Raw genomic sequence first — 17100 nt, 5'->3', positions numbered from 1 at the left:
TCCTTTTCTCTTGTCTTATGTTTTGATGCTTTTAATGGTTTATGTGAAGCACTTTGAATTACCTTGTTGTTGAAATGTGCTATACAAATAAACTTGCCTTGCCTAGTAAATGCAGTTTACAGTACAGATTTTAGGATCACCTAATTGCATTTTCTATCAAAACACAAAATCTATGGTTCTCAGGGTACCAACTAACAAATCCTTACCACAGTCATTTGTGCACTCAAACACAAATAAACACTCACATGCACTCCTCTGATCTGCCTTCCTGGCATGTTCAGTTGAAGAATAGTTTTCATTATTCCGTGCTGTTCTGATTAAAGAACAAAATGAAAAGGAACCTTTTGTGCACAAGTACTTTTTTTTAGCTTTCCAATTTGATCCTTTCCATCTACCTTGGGTTGCTCTGCTTCCGGCAGTGTCGGGGAAAAAACATTTGTATCCTGACATTTTTGGGCACGAGTCAGGCTATAAATAGGATTTTTCCATTTTGTGCAAGTCTTCAGAGATCGACTGGAGTCCTCCGGGCTTTCCTTGACGCTCACTGCCCTGGTCAGTGGTGAATCATGATGCTAGTTTCTATGCCTGTTCCCTGGCTGCATGGACTATTGCATGCAGTGTTGTCGTCCCTTGGACTAGCTGTCGATTTCAATGTCACTCAATGTCCTGTTGAAGATGGAGATGCTGCTGTTGTAACGTCTCGTGGCACCGAATGTTTGGTGGTTTAAAGCCTTGTCGGCGTTAGTGATGCTAATGCAGGGTAAAGGGCATAGGCTGCAATAAGGGGAGCAATGTCAAGACTGTATACAAGGCACAGTTGTATGTAAAAGTCTTGACTATTAAGGAGAAAGGGAACATAGTATTTTCTTGTCTTAGGGTTGTTGTTGTTGTTTATAAATAAATATATATATATTAGGGGTGTAACGGTACGCGTATTCGTATTGAACCGTTCGGTACGAGGCTCACGGTTCGGTACGTATGACGACCCGAATACGTTTGAATAAAAAAAAAAACATTTTTAATTTTTTAATTTTTTAAAACCTTTATTTAACCAGGTAGTCCCATTGAGATTAAAAATCTCTTTTGCAAGATGTAAGTAACAATACTACATAACATTAAGGAGCAGTTTTTGTTTTTTCAACAACAAGATAGAGCAGCAGGTTAGATTACAAAAACCTTCATGAAATCGAGCCTGACTGTTTCAATTGCACCACAAGATGATGAAATAGGGGCTTTCTCAGAGCGGACAGAAATCAATGTTGATGTTCTCTGATATCCATCATTTGGACTGTATCCGAGTCGATAAGAGGCCATAATATTTTAATCAAATGCACACACATGTTTGAACACTTCAACGTAAACAACCAGCTCCAGGGAGAACGCTTATTGTTGCCAGTGAAAATCTCATAATACTTTCTATGATTATTTTTCGACGGGTTACGAAAGGTCAGCAAACCTCTTCACACCCCGATGAGTAAAGCGGAGAGTGCACGGTCATCAGGCTGGAAAAGGTTACCTTTTGAGGAAAGATTATTGATTTAATTCTGTTGCTGACTATTCCTATCTGACTTCTGCTCGAGCTTCATCGTCAGGTCAACAGCGAAGACTGAAATGAAAGCTTTTCATTTTCATTCACAGTTTTTCTTCTTTACTTAGCTCCGGCATTAGCTAGCCGACGAGTTGACGTCATTTGATTTCCTGCAGTTGCCTAGAGACAGCAAAGCAACACTATTTATGCGTCAGCACATTGAGGCGTAACAGTGTTCAATCTGAATTCGTCAAAAAATAAAACGTGACACATGGTCACAACACAAGCCAACTAACATTCAATCATGTGATGCTAATGACACCTGTTAATGCCAGACATGTAACACACGTGCAACCCAACACCTCCACACACACACACACACACACAAATCTGTCATTTGCATTTTGAATTTCCACATAAGTGATAATGTGATGTACTCTGTTCTGATAGGGTTTCTGTTCCTCTGTCTTCCATATCCTTCGAGCCTCAGTTAATACAGTCATTATTTTGGATGAGTAACAATGTAAAAATAATGTAGACGCTCAGGCTTTCCAGGAAACAATGCCTCATATGGACAAGTTTTTCCAGGCATCTCCCCACTGTCCCAAATTAGAGAAAACACATCTGTCATGGAGCAGTTCAGAGTCCCAGAGACATGCACCTGCATCCACACACACACACACACACACAACGCATATTATACTGCAAACTTCTTACTAACATCATGCGCATTTTGTCTTGGAAGACGGGGGAAATAACAGATGATGACAGTTGGAGGCCACTCTTATTGTGAGTAATACAGCATACATAATATCTTCTAAATGAATTATGCTTCGCTAGGAGACTTCTAATCATGATTTATTTGTCTCTAGCTTTCAATTCCCTTCTCTCTCTCTCGTTTACCATTATTACACATTTTTGTGCCGTGCTGCTCAACTCCGCGTCACTGCATCTATCTGGGACAGTGACTTGCGCATCATTGCATTACCTCAGTTCAAAATAATCAGTCATGCCAGCAAATGAGTAAACTGTTGACAGCTGGTTCACAGACCACATGTTTCAGGCAGGAATCGTCTGGAGCTCTCTCTCTCTACTGTAATGCAGCAGGAACAGCTGTCTCTTAGTTTGAAGCAGTACTACTTCACTTTTCGTGATACATTCAGAATGTTTGTTTTTCTTTTAGGGTTGCAGAAAAATACCAGTTACTTTAAAATCACAAATTCATTGTAATGAATTATATCATATTCACGTTGGGACCAAATCGCCTTCAACATTTGGATCGTTTTGAGTTTGAAAGGAATTCGCTGGAATCCCCCCCGACTCTGTGGAAGCAGTTCTTTGGGGAATTTCATGCTAAAGTCACATTATTTCATGGCCTCAAACAGCTTCCGGGCAATAACACAGGCTGCAGCCCAGACATTCACAAGTTACCCTTGTCCAAGGCAAATTGTAATTTTTCGGCTTAGGCAGCCGGGTCAGGTCCTAAATAACGGCCTTATTATTGGAAAAACAGAGTGGCTATTTATGTTACTCATAAAATGATTGACCAAAAACCATATTAGCTAAAATAGCTAATGGCGCCCTTATTCTAGCTCCTACCTTAGCTCATCCCTGTTTGTAAATCCACCCAAGAGATAAACACGAGAGCTAATGAAACAAAATTCAATGAATGGCCACTGGCCTGCCATGGAGTGGCTAAAAATACAGGCCGCATTTCCCCTTAATCAGATTGATTAAAGTGCTCCCTGGTTGAAGCCCTCCCCCTGAGCCATCTGGCAGAGGAGCTTTCAGTGTGTCATTGATCTGCTGTCAACGCAGCTCACCTAAGCTGCCTCAGCACAGGTTAGCATGCTTTCAGTGACAGCTAATGGACCTAATGCTAATAAATAGGGAGGGGTTTGTGCCATTGGCTACAAACCCCTCCCACCGTCCCAGCTTACCCTCCTGCCCCAGATCTTCGAGGCCCTTATCCAAACTCCAACTCAGTCTCAGTCATCTCATTTTGTCATTTGTACTCTTTGCCGAGATGAAATGAATTCAGTTTTTTGGGACGGAGTTTATTTAGGTTCAGGTGTCAGTGTTTAGAGTGTACACATTTGATGCACATATGACTCACTTGTAAAAGTAGATTGTAAACAAACTGTTTCAAAAGTTCACGGCAATAAAATGAGCCAATGAGAGACGTAAAGTGCGGCACTGAAGACGAGTGCACTAACACGAGTACACACATCCTCAATCTGGCAATGCTAATCTATAAGGCCGTAAAATAGGTGAAAGACGAAGACATAATGTTACCGCCCGCACTTGCAATTACAGGATTATGGTAATGACCGTGAGAAGAACAGTGTAGAGCTTTACAGATAATTACAATAATGTAAATCTCTATAATTGCTTTACAGATACGTCCTGGAAAAAAAACATGCAAAAAATACATGAAATGTAAATTGCCTGTTATATCAAGTGTTCATATCATAGCCGTCCATGCTCCTCAGAGATCGAAGTTTGTTCATCGCTTCCAATTAAGTGACACGTAAACAAGAGCTAATGATGCTTACGCAGCGAGCTGCATTTTGATAGAATAGAGGCCACTCAAAGTTATATGATATATCATTTCCTCATTCTTTTTTTATAGATCTGAAAATCGACTTCATGGACAGGCACAACATTTTGTACAGACAAGGTTCCCATTCATACATCTGACGACATCAGAAGGTCTGTAGAGGTCTGGGTAATGGAGGTCAGGTCTGATACCCACGCATGACTGTCTCATGACTGTCATTCCTAAACCTGGGAGTTCATACAAACAAAAGGAAATGGCTGGGCTTGAGTGTGTTTCTTCACACTGGAGGTGGACACAATGAACAATATAGTGCAAATTGAAGCAAAACACATTAAAGGTTTTGACCTCATGTCCGTGTAATGCTGGGGAATGTGCTCTTATATGTGGTCTCAAAGGTAACCCTTAATAGAGCCACCAACTGTCAATAAATTGCACCCCACACACACACAAATGCATGATTTATGTTCTGCAAAGAATGGAATGCATCTCAACTCAGTGGCTTTCCCACACTCTTTCATCTATTTCGAGTTTGTTTCTCTGGTTTCCAGCTCAGAGCTCGTCTGTGGTTTGCCCGGACAGAGTAGCCATGAAAAGAGCATGTAAAGTGGAGTCCTTGGTCCCTCGTACTTCCTTTAGCCACCGGGGAGGATGATAAGCACATGAGGTTTTCTGAAGTCATGTACTGTTTTCAAAAAGTTTCCTCAGTATTGTTATTTTATTGTTAAACATTGTTAAATACTGTTAGTAAATACATACCTATGAAAATTTAAGATCAATTATTCATTTAGAAATTACTTAGGCACACTTCCACATGAAAGTAATTGAATAATTCAGATGGTGGGTATACTATTTGCCCTGCACTTGACGGATCAGGGAGGTAAACCACAGTTTAGCGCAGCTCAGAAGAATTATCTTATCACTCAATTTTTTGCTGCTGGGCAAGTTGTTGGTGGTCGTAGATCTTAGCGCAATTATGTTGCGAAGCTGGAGGTCATTAAATGACGATATTTAGATGTATAGCCACTGTCGCTGCAATCCTGCCAATCCGTGCTAACATATCAAATCGGACAAAAAGCAAAGTACACTTTAAATTCTGGGCCAACTGGAATGAAGAGGGTCCGTCTCGGTTCAATCGGACCCCCGAGTGACTGTTCCTGACACGGCCATGTTATGGATGGCGACCATAAAGTGAGTATTATGCTGACAAAAGCCCCTGGGTGCATATCATTCACACCCTGCCTTCAGACTGCAAGTGACACCCTGTAAGTCATGCGGTCAATGGTGTGCCTGAAAGCAGGGAGAAACTCCAGACAGAGATGCACACGCACAGACATTTAACAAACATATATATACACATATATACGTGTAAATTCTTATAGATATGTTGAAGACGTCTTGCGAGTCCTAGAAAAAGCATCAGCAGTGAGTCTTCAGTTAAAGTAATCAAAATCGCACCATCATTTACTGCGTCGGCAAACAGCCGACGCAACCAAGAGCGCTGTCACCTTTTATTACACGGACCTCTTGAAATAAACGACTATTTGTTCGCACACCACTGTGCAGTGTTAGCCTGATCACAGAGCTCCCTTGCTGTTCCGACACGCAAGCCGTCACGCTGTGCTTTCACCCAGTTTTGGCAGCATCTCATCTCTTCTTCTCAAAACAAATTTCTGCAAACCCCCTTTTAAATATGAGTTGCGTGCATGGTTCAGGAGTGTTGCAGGAGAATTGTTTGGAACAACTGACCGATGAAGAAGTACAAAATCTGATTGATAATGTAAATGGAGGCAAACTACGTTCAAATGAGGAAAGCAGTTTGAGTCATTGTTGGATGGACCATAAGTGGAGATTATTCAGGATCTTATGATAATTACTGATTACTGCATTGTGTCTAATGGCTACAGTGACAATTAAGGGGAATTGTGGTGAATGAGTGAACAGGCAATTAATGGAATTCTCAGCTTTCACTGGAAACTTTACACACATCAGCAACCATAATCAGGACCACATGAACACAGCACGTTTTGGTACAGCACTCGCACAGTATAACATAAGATATAAGGTCACTCTGGAAAAATCACAGTCATCATGGTCACCTCAGTGCCACTGAAACATTTACACTGTAGACACATTTATTAAGTCTGACATATAAACTAATTGTACAACTGTATAACTGAAAGTGTCAGAGACAGTGATGACCATAAGTCATCTCCTTCTAAATAAACACTTTTCCTATGCTTGCAATATGTTTTTTTTCCCGATCAAGCTACAAAAATGCCGCAAATGATAAATGCTTCATGCAGCTTCACGGTGAGAACAATACAAATCTCCTCCTCTAAACCGGCGAACGCACCGTGAGCCGAACCATCAATCTGTGTCGGACTTACATCTCCGCAGTCAGACAGCAGGTGCTTCTGAAGAGAGTTCGCCTCCCTAATGAACCTTTTCTTAGGCCCGACCCGGTCCGCCAAGTTGCCCATGATGACTCTGCGATGCACTACCTTGATGCACTCCGCTGCTCAATAACCTCACACAGTGTCTCTCTCCTTGCTGTCTGTGTTTTTTCGTTTACCTACACAACGCTTACTTGCTTCCTGCGTCACTGACACACTTACACCCGCGACTTTCTAGAAAGACAAATGCACCCCCCCCCCCCCCCCCCCCAAACACACACACACACACACGTAAATCTGGGTTAGATCAGTTCCGTTTTGAGCAAGTGCTAAAATAGCATGAAGGGCACGGGGAGACAAAAAGGAGGGGAGCGGACTGTGACAGCGGCCCAACCTGAGGAGAAACAAGGACAGCTTTTCTTCCTTCACTTTTATTTTTCTCACCCCGATCCACGCTCGCGTCTTTTCAGTAACGCCGTGCAAAGAGACAATTTCCAAGATGCACGTCTCTTCCAAAATAAACACAGGGGACAGCAGACAATCCTGAATGAACTGACATGATGAGACTTGTTCTGCTGGAGAACCAAGAGGTTTTGCCAAGCCTAAAGGTGTCAAACCTCCTGCTATGTGAGTGTGATCTGCCAATGAGAGAACTATTTATATCGTATACTGCGTGGCTTTTACGTGACATCTTTCAAGCTGCATGACACAAAGAGCTTCATAAAGCAAACTAAAATAACAATTGTACAATATAAACAATTCATTATGAAAACATACAACATTAATTAATATAAAATACATATATATATATATAACATATAAAAGCTACTGCACTGAAGACAACTGAACTCGAGCTGATGCAACCATTCTAGCAGACCTTTTCTCGTGTTGTGTCGGATAAAATCCCAGATTTGCCTTTCATTCACTCAAACTCTCTCCCTTTCTCTCATTCGCTGTCTTACGTAAGAGTTTCTATTTATATATGCTGCCTAATTGGATAGATTTAATGCTATTGGAGCCTTTTCCTTCCTCTGTTCCAGCCTGGCGGGACAGATACCAGGCCCCTCTCATTCTTTCTGGAATTTCGGAAAAAAAGGCCCTTTAATAGATTCATAAGCTGCTAATGAGATTATGCAGCACATTTCAAAGAAAAAAAGGAGTGTGACAATGTGTGTGTGTGTGTGTGTGTGTGTGTGTGTGTGTGTGTGTGTGTGTGTGTGTGTGTGTGTGTGTGTGTGTGTGTGTGTGTGTGTGTGCAGCAGGAGGGATTGGGGTTTATATTTGCTCAGTGAAAAGATGATCCATATGAGCAGACATTTGCAGTGGAGTCACAGTGGTCGGATGGATAGAAAAGAGGCCCTTTAGCTATCCAGACAATCTTCAGTTCAATCTTCAGTTTCAGTAAGCTCCAATTTCATAAAATGCTTTTCAATAGGCCAAATAAAAAAAGATTGATTTGCTCTATATGTTGCGGCAGAATTGGATGAGCCAAGATGAACAGATTCACAAGAGGTGTTATTACAAGAAATGTAATTTCAGTCGGGTATTGCACAGTTCATGGTGATAGCTTTCATTGTCAGGTATGATATGTTATGTTATATATTTTTTAATGGCGCCGTATCAGCTAAAATAAAGCTGATCAAAATCTGATCTTTCCTTTACTCTTTTGTTAACTTTTGTTTTGTTTTGTAAGATTCACCTACTTTTTTACAGGCTGAGAAAAGTAAAAACTGAATTGTGCCACTCAAAGAATCTGCAGTTATTCATGAAGTCATTCACATTCACATCTCAAACTAAATCTTGGTAAATTTCATGTTTTAATATCAGTTGTGGCCATATATTTTTGATACAGCTGTAACAATACAATTGTTAGAAATGAAAGTGACATGTCAGTTAGCCAGTGATGAATAACTGAAAACAGCAATGAAATAGTAATTATAATGCCTAATTAATCCCTTTCATCAGCAGACGGGAGAAAGGATGATTATTATTTCTACTATCCTTGGGCCACAGTTTAGTAGCAAATTATATTCCACCGCCTTATTTGCATTGAGGATTATTTTACACCTGAATGTATTTTCAAAATAAGATCAAAAATCTTTTGCAGAATGTGTTTCAGCATTTCTCTGTTGCGATTCATATACAAAAATATCACAAACAAATACATGGAGTGTGCGTGACAGAGTCAGATCTGAGAAAAAAATTTTTTCATTCGAGCTTTCCGCTAATCCTCGTGCGCTTCCTTTAATCTGATTTAGAGTCGATTGCCCCTCCGGCTCACAGACGAAATCGGCTGCTCACATTAGACCCGCTTTTTCTTCCAAACACACACAAACACACACAAGCCTTTGTCTTACCTCGGTCATGTGGATAAGGTAGAATCTCAGTTCTTCAGCATAATCTGTAAACAACAAACAAAGACTTTAATTTAGCTAACCACCCAACCATATTTCCCCCGGTTCATTTTCACTCACTTCCTGCTTGTACATAAAGCAGCATCTTTGATGATTTTGCCAAAATACTTTCATCGGCCTTATAGGCATCCACCCATCATTGACTGAAGAAGTGCTCTGTGAGACAAGCCTGTGGGTCGGGAGTCAAGATAAATGGTTTTAATCGAGCGATCCCCCTTCCCCCCTCCAAGACAAACACACACACACACACACACACAATCGTGCAACAATGTCTCGTGGTGATGTTAGCTATTTCATCTCAAGTCAGTGTAAACACAAGGTAACATTCTAAATGTCACTGAATATCACACTGAAGAGTGGCTTGGCCCATGGGTGAGATTAAAGATGATGAAGTATCTCTTGGAAGATCATTCAGTCAAACCTGCAGCCCTCCTTTTCCCCGAGCCTTCATCCATCTTACTTTGGAATAGAAGAGTATCTACCCATCCGTATAAGCCCCACCACCCACATTAAGAAGCCGATTTAGAAAATACGTTTTACGGGCCTTTAATAATACTCATCAATATGTAATTTGTAATTATAATTTACTTTCCTTAAGGTCTGAAAGGGAAAAGCACAATGGCCATTCAATCATGTTGTGTTACTATAGTAGTGGAAGAAAGAGCAAATTACTAACTGAATTTAATCCTCCCGGTACGGTATGTGTAATATCTAGTTTATACAAATATATTTACATAAATTATAATTCAAAGTGTAGAGTATCTTACATGTCTTTAACCATGTGGCGCACATGCACACATTGAAGGACCCGTCCCTCTTCAGATGTGTTTATCACGCTCCCTATGGTCTCAAGCCTCGACCTCTTCACTCTGAATCAAACAGCAGACAGCAGCCTCCACAGGCAGCCCTGGTGCTGCTTTCTATGAACGTCTGTAATGTTACGCAGCTGAACAGAAAAATGTGTTTCTTTCTGTAATCGACAGCAGAGGTCACTGTTGGATATCTTTCTATCCAGCAGAGTGCTGTCATACAGCATCGTACTGTGTGAGCCTGTGTTTTTAGATTGAGTTCAAGAATGGTACTATTCAAAAGGATCAAGGACATTCTCACACACACACACACACACACACACACACACGCGCACACATACACACACACTGACTATATGATATTTGCTGGCTTTTATCCCACTGTTCTTGTCATCCTCTTGTTGTTATGTCTATGTATTGTTTTAATATTGTCTCGTGTCTTTCAATAAAAAATGTATTAAAAAAAATAAATTAAAAAAAAAGAATGGTACTATTCTCCACCGTTATCATGTTGTCCAAAATACACATTTACATATTTGTTCTGAAAAAGTATTTTCTGACAGCAGAGGCCCACTGAGGTGTCAAAGGTGTCGTCATTTCAGTAAACCCGCCTCACTCAGACTCACTTCCTGTCCCACTGTTGGACAATCCCGAAAAAAGTAGGAAAAAGCAACTTTCACTGTAGTTAATTGATTGATCTCTCCCCGAATTGAACATTTTGCATCACAGTTGTAACTTCCCTGTGACTACGGTGCAGCAGCTGACAGAAGGCTTGATCAGGTCACGGTGGTCTGGTGGAAGACGTCTTCTGACTCAGTTTACCACGACAAATGTTTGGCTTGTCACATGGTCATTTTGGTTTTATGTGTGTCCAATACTACTCTCAATGTTTCCCACGCTTCTCAGTCTAGTATCGGGGTGACAGGAACACAGGAAAGCTCCTGAATTGAACTCGTACTGTGTCATTACATGCACGCTCATACACACACACACACACACACACATCAAACACACCCTTGCTGAAACAAACACAATCCCCCGGCGCCTCTTTCCTGAGTGACGCTGCCGAAGCGAAATAACAATGACAGGCAGCAGGGTGGAGATGTGTGTCCTCTCATGAAACACACACACACACACACACACACACACACAGAAACTCTACTGAATCTCCACCCTGCTGCTCTCCAATTGTTTGGGTGAAGGGTGGCCCAGAAGTGGCCCAGAGGAGACCAGCGATGTCTGAGGGGAGGGCAGAGCAGCTCAGGCCACGACTGTGTCAGGGGGCTTCATTTGAAATTTGGAAATGCTTGTGCCTGAGTGTTCATCGGATGTTCTTCTCTGTGTTGACTGCAAAGGGAATGTCTTTTTTTTTTTCAAGATTCCTGTTGTATATCTGCAAGTCATTGACAAATTGAGTGTTTCATATTTCTGTTGATTCTAATGAGGCAAAATAGTCTGACTCAGCATATATGCTTACAATTCATATACACTAATAATAATGCAGAACTTTGACAAAAACGTGTACATTGGAACAATGTAAGTAGAGACTTAAACATACTCCAAAACCTTTACAAAAGGACATTTAAATGTTCATCAACAAATATAAACGAAACAACAATGTGAAAGACAGTGGGTTGGACAAATTCATGTTCAATATAATTATCTAAAATGATCTAAAAATGATCTAAACACCGATGCATCTAATCTGCATGCATCGGTGGAATCCCACATTGTATGCTCCTGATTTTAAAAAAGAGCTTTGCCGGCTTTCTCTGAGACAGAAGATCTCTCTGCCAGTAACTTTAGCTGCTGCTAAAGATTCTTGGAGGGACAAATTAACAGGTTTATGAACAGCATTCCCACACAATTTTAAGCAAAAACACCAGTGAGCAATGGGAAGTGACTATTGTGATTGATTGATTGATTGATTGATTGATTGATTGGACCTTCATTTCCAATTAGTGATCTGAGAGCCACAGTTGCCTCCCCCTACACCTCACACTGACTCTGAACACTACGCTGCCATTAGTTGGCATAAGTCATTATTCTGAGGGACAGAACAGACGATCGCTACTCAATAACACCCTTTAAACAGCTGTTATTCTGCTGAATCAATCCCATTACCCTGACACTTCTACCCAACTGTTAAATCCCGTTTACTTTCACTCAGCTTCTGACACGCTTGCGCCACACATTTCAAACTTCTTTTGTGGTTTATATCTTGATCCAGCCAAAGAATTACCTGACGTGACACACGATATGACAGTCAGCTGGAGCAGATTGTTTCTAATGCTGCGATCACACCAAACGCGGCACCAATAACTCGCGCCGCGTTTGGTGTGAACGCACCATTACCCTGACCGATTATCAGCATTATGGGTCTAAGCGTACCCCTCCTCATCTGGCCCTGGCCCAAGCCTGACTCCGCCCACCGCTCTAAACACAGACATACAGCGAGCCCTATTTATTTATATTGCTGGAGGAGATGGTTGTTTACAAAGAGGTGAAATAAAAAGACAAAGCAGCAGGAACTTGGGGCGGCCTTTCCCTAAATATCCTCTGGTTAAACTCAACTGAAAATATCACTGTAGTCATAGCACTGTGTGTTTATTTCTAGTTAAACTGTGGGTTTGGGTGTTGCATTTCCCTGTTTTATTCGGCAAACGTGGTTTACCATGGTAAGAGAGAACATTGTTTGGAGATACAGTATATAATGCAAGTTTGCTCCATGTCTTGTTCTTTTTGGTGACATGAATTTACAATCAACATCTAAGAAGAAGAGAATTTTCCACAGTTTGTTGAGAGGTGTGTTTAAGCGTATACATACCGTCCTGGAGCCTCAGCTGCCGGAGGAACAGGGGACTCTGAAGGACATTACACCTGCCTGGCTCATCTTCTCGTGTCACCAGCATCAGATCGCTGTAGACAAACACCGTCACCTACGAGATATGAGGGGCATAGATGGAAGAGAAAAAAAGAGAAACATACTGAATTTAACACTTGAGCCCCCTCATGGTCTCACCAGGATGTTACAAAGTAATCACATCTGCAATCCAGTGAGATGCACATGCACTACCTAACACTTAACAGGTCTCACCCATACCCAAGCTTCTCCCCACACCTCATGCCCTTGCACAGGAAATGCAGTTCACACTTACACAACGATGGCCATATACATACATACATCTAGCCACATCTAGCTTTTCAGCCTATTGAGTGTTAATCCTGTGCTATGAAGTGTACTGAATTATTCATTAACCGTAGTTTCACCCGCTATTCAAAAATTCAATAGCTGCCCGAACATGAATGAAAATTGTGTTTTTTATTGAATTTATCCCCTTAGTTTGGATGCTTGTACTATTTTTGCTTTGCTTATACTATTCTATCAAAGTAATAAACATGCGTATTCTTGCATCAGTGTCAGATGTACAGACATGTCTGTAATATGACCCAGTGTCTGCAGAACAGGGTATTATCATACATGTCTGCTATGTTATTTGCTTCAGGCATTCAATGACTTTTTAAACAATATTACTGTGAAACAGCATAGTCAGCCCATTTGTTTTGGCTTATTTCATTATGTTACAACAGCTATTATATAATAATATCATTTTGATCATTTAATGTCTGCTTTTGGATCCTTGGTGATACTGTATCTCACACTTCCTTCAAAATGAAGACACTATTCTCCTCCGATGTATCCCAGAGTGTGCCCTTCACAGTCCAAGAACAATCATTGATTGTTATTCATTGCTTATATGGAAGGGTGGCTCAATGTGAGGAACTGCTGCAGAAGAGGCAGAACTGCAGCCTCTACCTAATTGCATGCACACTCCCAAACTCCTCGCACACAATCTCCAGATCGTTACTTTGGGGAATTTGACCAAGAGTTTTAAAACACACCATGAAAGCTCATGATTTTATGATTCTGCAGTCGTTAAGTGAGACAATTCATGCCAGTGAAGCATGAAAAGTGAGTAAGAACAAAGCATGAAGAATAAAGACAAATAAGTGGATGAAAAAGCAGAGAAAAGCAAAGAGCCTAGATGTATTCATAAAAGCAGCTCATAAAAGTTTGTGCTTTCATGCCACATAACAGGCATACAGTGGAACTAATGTAGATGGGCTCGGCTTCAAGACAATGCTTTTGCTTTGGTGGCTTCCTCTGAAGGGTGAGATAGCAGAGAAGGTATTTCAGACGTAGCCAGTACGTGGTTAGAGTGTGTGTGACTGTGTGTGTGTGTGCATATGTGTGTGTAGGTTTGAGTGGGTGGGAGAGGATGCAAGTAAGAGTGAAGAACGAGGCCAGAGCTAATGAGAGGCAAGCAGCAAAGAGATTTTAGACAGAGAAGCACACACACGTACTTTACATGCAGACACACAACAATGCATCGGTTCAAATGTAAACAAACGGTACAAACAACATGGAGTTATGAATCCCACTCTGTAGATAACTGTGTTAATATCAATAGCTATCTACCAGGTCATGTTTTTTTACTGATTAAGAATTCATGCAAATGAATCCACTTAAAACTGTTATGACCGAATGACGAAGTGAAAAATTCCTAATAATTATCCACTAAATACCCATTTTGTCCAAATGTCACTTTGGATCAAATCAAATTAGTGCATCGCTGTGCTCATTATTTCTGTTCAGATATTATAATGTTTGAGTGAACAATAGATAGTGTGTTTGCTACCCGGGCAGACTTAAAAAAAAAACTCTGGTGAGCGAAGAGTAAAAGCTGGAACAACACTGACTGATCATTAAAAACAGCCATTATGAAGTAGTGGAGAGAAACTCCCTCCTGACAAACACTGGCTGTTAAATATTTGTTTAATGACTGTCCCCAGAGAGAGAGGCCAGATTACCTTTAACGCCAGCAGGCACTGCACTGCACCGCACAGCAAAGCTTACCCGACAGGGCAAATTGAAGAACTGCTGCAAGAGCTTAATTCGATAAAATATTCCTCTTTCCTCCGATTTTTCTATTTCCAAATACGCAAAGACATGTTTCTTCTGAAAAGCATCATAACAACATGTCAGACAGGATTCCCTTATTTGAAGCACAGGCTCCCAAACCTTAAATTTCAGAAACGTATCCACCTGTCATTCATTTAGAGTTGCTAACAGAGAGATTCTTTATGTCATTAATTTGGTAAGAATACATTTACAGACCTGGTTCTCATCTACAGTCCTTAATAGTTTATTTGAAGAACAAATTTGCATGTTCAACCCTAAAAGCTCAAAACCCACTTTTTTACTCACATTAGCATTAAAGTACTTGTTACAGAATAAACATATTTATTTTAAATTTATATTTCTTCATTTCTCTTGATTACTAACTTGTAGATACCTCGAGAGTGCAAAATATCATTGTACGGTGAGTTTAATACATCGTGAAAGGATCTTTAATATATACAGAGAGAGTTTCTTTTCATACATAAAACATTATTTCTCCCTCAGTCAGATCTTTGGCACTCTCCTCTTTAATCAATTATTTATTTTCCTCAACTCGTATGGTTCTGACAGTTCAGAGGAGTTACAAAGTCTTGTAACATCTCCTCTCGCATTGCTCCTCTCAGGATGCTGCTCGATACTTGTTTTCCCTTTCCATATACAAATACAACTCTAAAACACACACACACACATTTTGACTTGAGATGCACATTGGGGCATCCCTTTGAGTTTGGCCCTACAAACAAACTACATAACTGGTTGCGACAAAGCAACAGAATGCTTGCTCTGTTTGTCTGCTGCAATCTTAAGCGACTGGAGAGGAGAAAAAGAGTGCCTCGATCCTTCTGTATCAATCAAATTATAGAACTCTATAGAAAATAGCATTTTGTTTTTCCTCAGATCAACAAAATCCAATTCTGCCTCGTACCATTTTGTAGCTTTTGGATTTTTCCTCAAATTAGTTCTCGATCATATCCTGCATGAAGTGTTGGATGTTCTTTGGTAAAAAACTGAAATTCCTGTGCAGAATAGTAAACTGAAGTAAGAGCCAGAGGGTGGGGGCTTTCTCCACAAAGCAAACAGAAAGCAAACACACAGAAATGTTTTGTGTGTTATACAATGACTATCCATGCGTGTTCTCACATCACACGCACAGACAAAGATATAGACACATGTTGACATCATGAATGCACTGATGTCCATTACCTTGAGAGAGTGGTGCTTGCTCTCGTGTAGTATCATCTCCTCGGATAGGATGAGAGATCGGCTGCACAGGTCAAGAGGCTGAAGACAGAACATCAAATTACAGATTAGGAAACAAAGCCTTTGGTCTTCATTTTGAGGCTCATTCATCAATTGTTGATATCTTTAAGCAAATACGTATCAATTACCACCAGCACATATGACTGCTATTATTACCGTAAGCGCCATCGTCAAAATGATGGATATATTTTAGGCATTTCTGAAAATCAAGACTATAATACAGTGATTGTTATAGATCAGTAAAATACAACGCGAGGTTGCAGTACCGAATCCATGTTTGCTCCCAAATCCAAACGATCTGCTCAACAATAAACTTTCTTTTTACTGTGACAAACACGAGTGGAACTGATTCTGTGAAGACAGAACGCGAGCAGTGACTGAGGCGATACGTCTGATCTGAGTATGACAAGACACTCTCACTTCAAATGAACTAGTGCGGCAACGTAGGAGGAGGGAACTTCCTCTCAAGTCCAGGGTGGGCCAATTCAATGTGTGTGTGTGTGTAACAAGCTGTGTGACGTAGGGTCAGTGTTGCACGCTTCTATATGAATCAACAGGAAGTGATACCACAGTCCCTGCAAAGACTAAAGCTTAAAGACCCCAAAATAGAATTGTATACTGCATGTACATATGCAGAAATAACGGCATTTTATTTTTGCAATGTCTCATGTCTTAGCATAACTCGCTTCTGCTTTCCACCTTTAAAACAAATACAAACAGTACTTCCAATCATCATGAAGGATGATAATCATCATCAGAGAAAATAAACACAAACCAAAACGAGCCCTTTCATTTGATCAACGCAGGTCTTTGTTTGTTTGTGCTGCATCTAAAAGATACGTTTAGAAAATAACCACAGAGAGACTGACAAATGCTGTAGCCTGAAGACAGGAACTCCAAAAATGCTCAAACAGAAAGGTCACTGTATTTGACTGCAAACCTCAAAGGTCTATTTGCTTTCCACCCAAATGTGCCGGGGAAAACCATCATTTCTTAAATGATTCCATCTTTTGCATCATTATATATGGATTCCCCTGTTTGACCACTTTTAGAGCATTGTGGTGACCTACAGTAGTGGTCTTAGATGCATACCACTTAACACTGCTCAACACTTAACACTGCTCAACACTTAACACTGCTCAACACTGCTCAACACTTAACACTGCTCAACAC

General features: G+C 40.6%; 1 protein-coding gene across 2 annotated transcripts in view; it reads right to left on the bottom strand.

Annotated features, from left to right (window-relative positions):
- Nucleotides 1-17100, bottom strand: part of rgs3a (regulator of G protein signaling 3a) — a gene marked incomplete at its 5' end in the record, with an annotated part of 114820 nt that overhangs the window by 53197 nt on the left and 44523 nt on the right. For both annotated transcript variants that reach the window (XM_079288894.1, XM_079288895.1), the window contains 3 exons: nt 8839-8882; nt 12532-12643; nt 15871-15948. In XM_079288894.1, the coding sequence (XP_079145020.1) occupies nt 8839-8882; nt 12532-12643; nt 15871-15948 (234 nt within the window). The remainder of the gene's footprint in view (nt 1-8838; nt 8883-12531; nt 12644-15870; nt 15949-17100) is intronic.

This window comes from Melanostigma gelatinosum (genome assembly GCF_949748355.1).
Source record: "Melanostigma gelatinosum genome assembly, chromosome: 18".
Taxonomy (NCBI): domain Eukaryota; kingdom Metazoa; phylum Chordata; class Actinopteri; order Perciformes; family Zoarcidae; genus Melanostigma; species Melanostigma gelatinosum.
The sequence above is the reverse complement of the archived record's forward strand: the minus strand, read 5'-3'. Positions and strand labels throughout refer to the sequence as shown.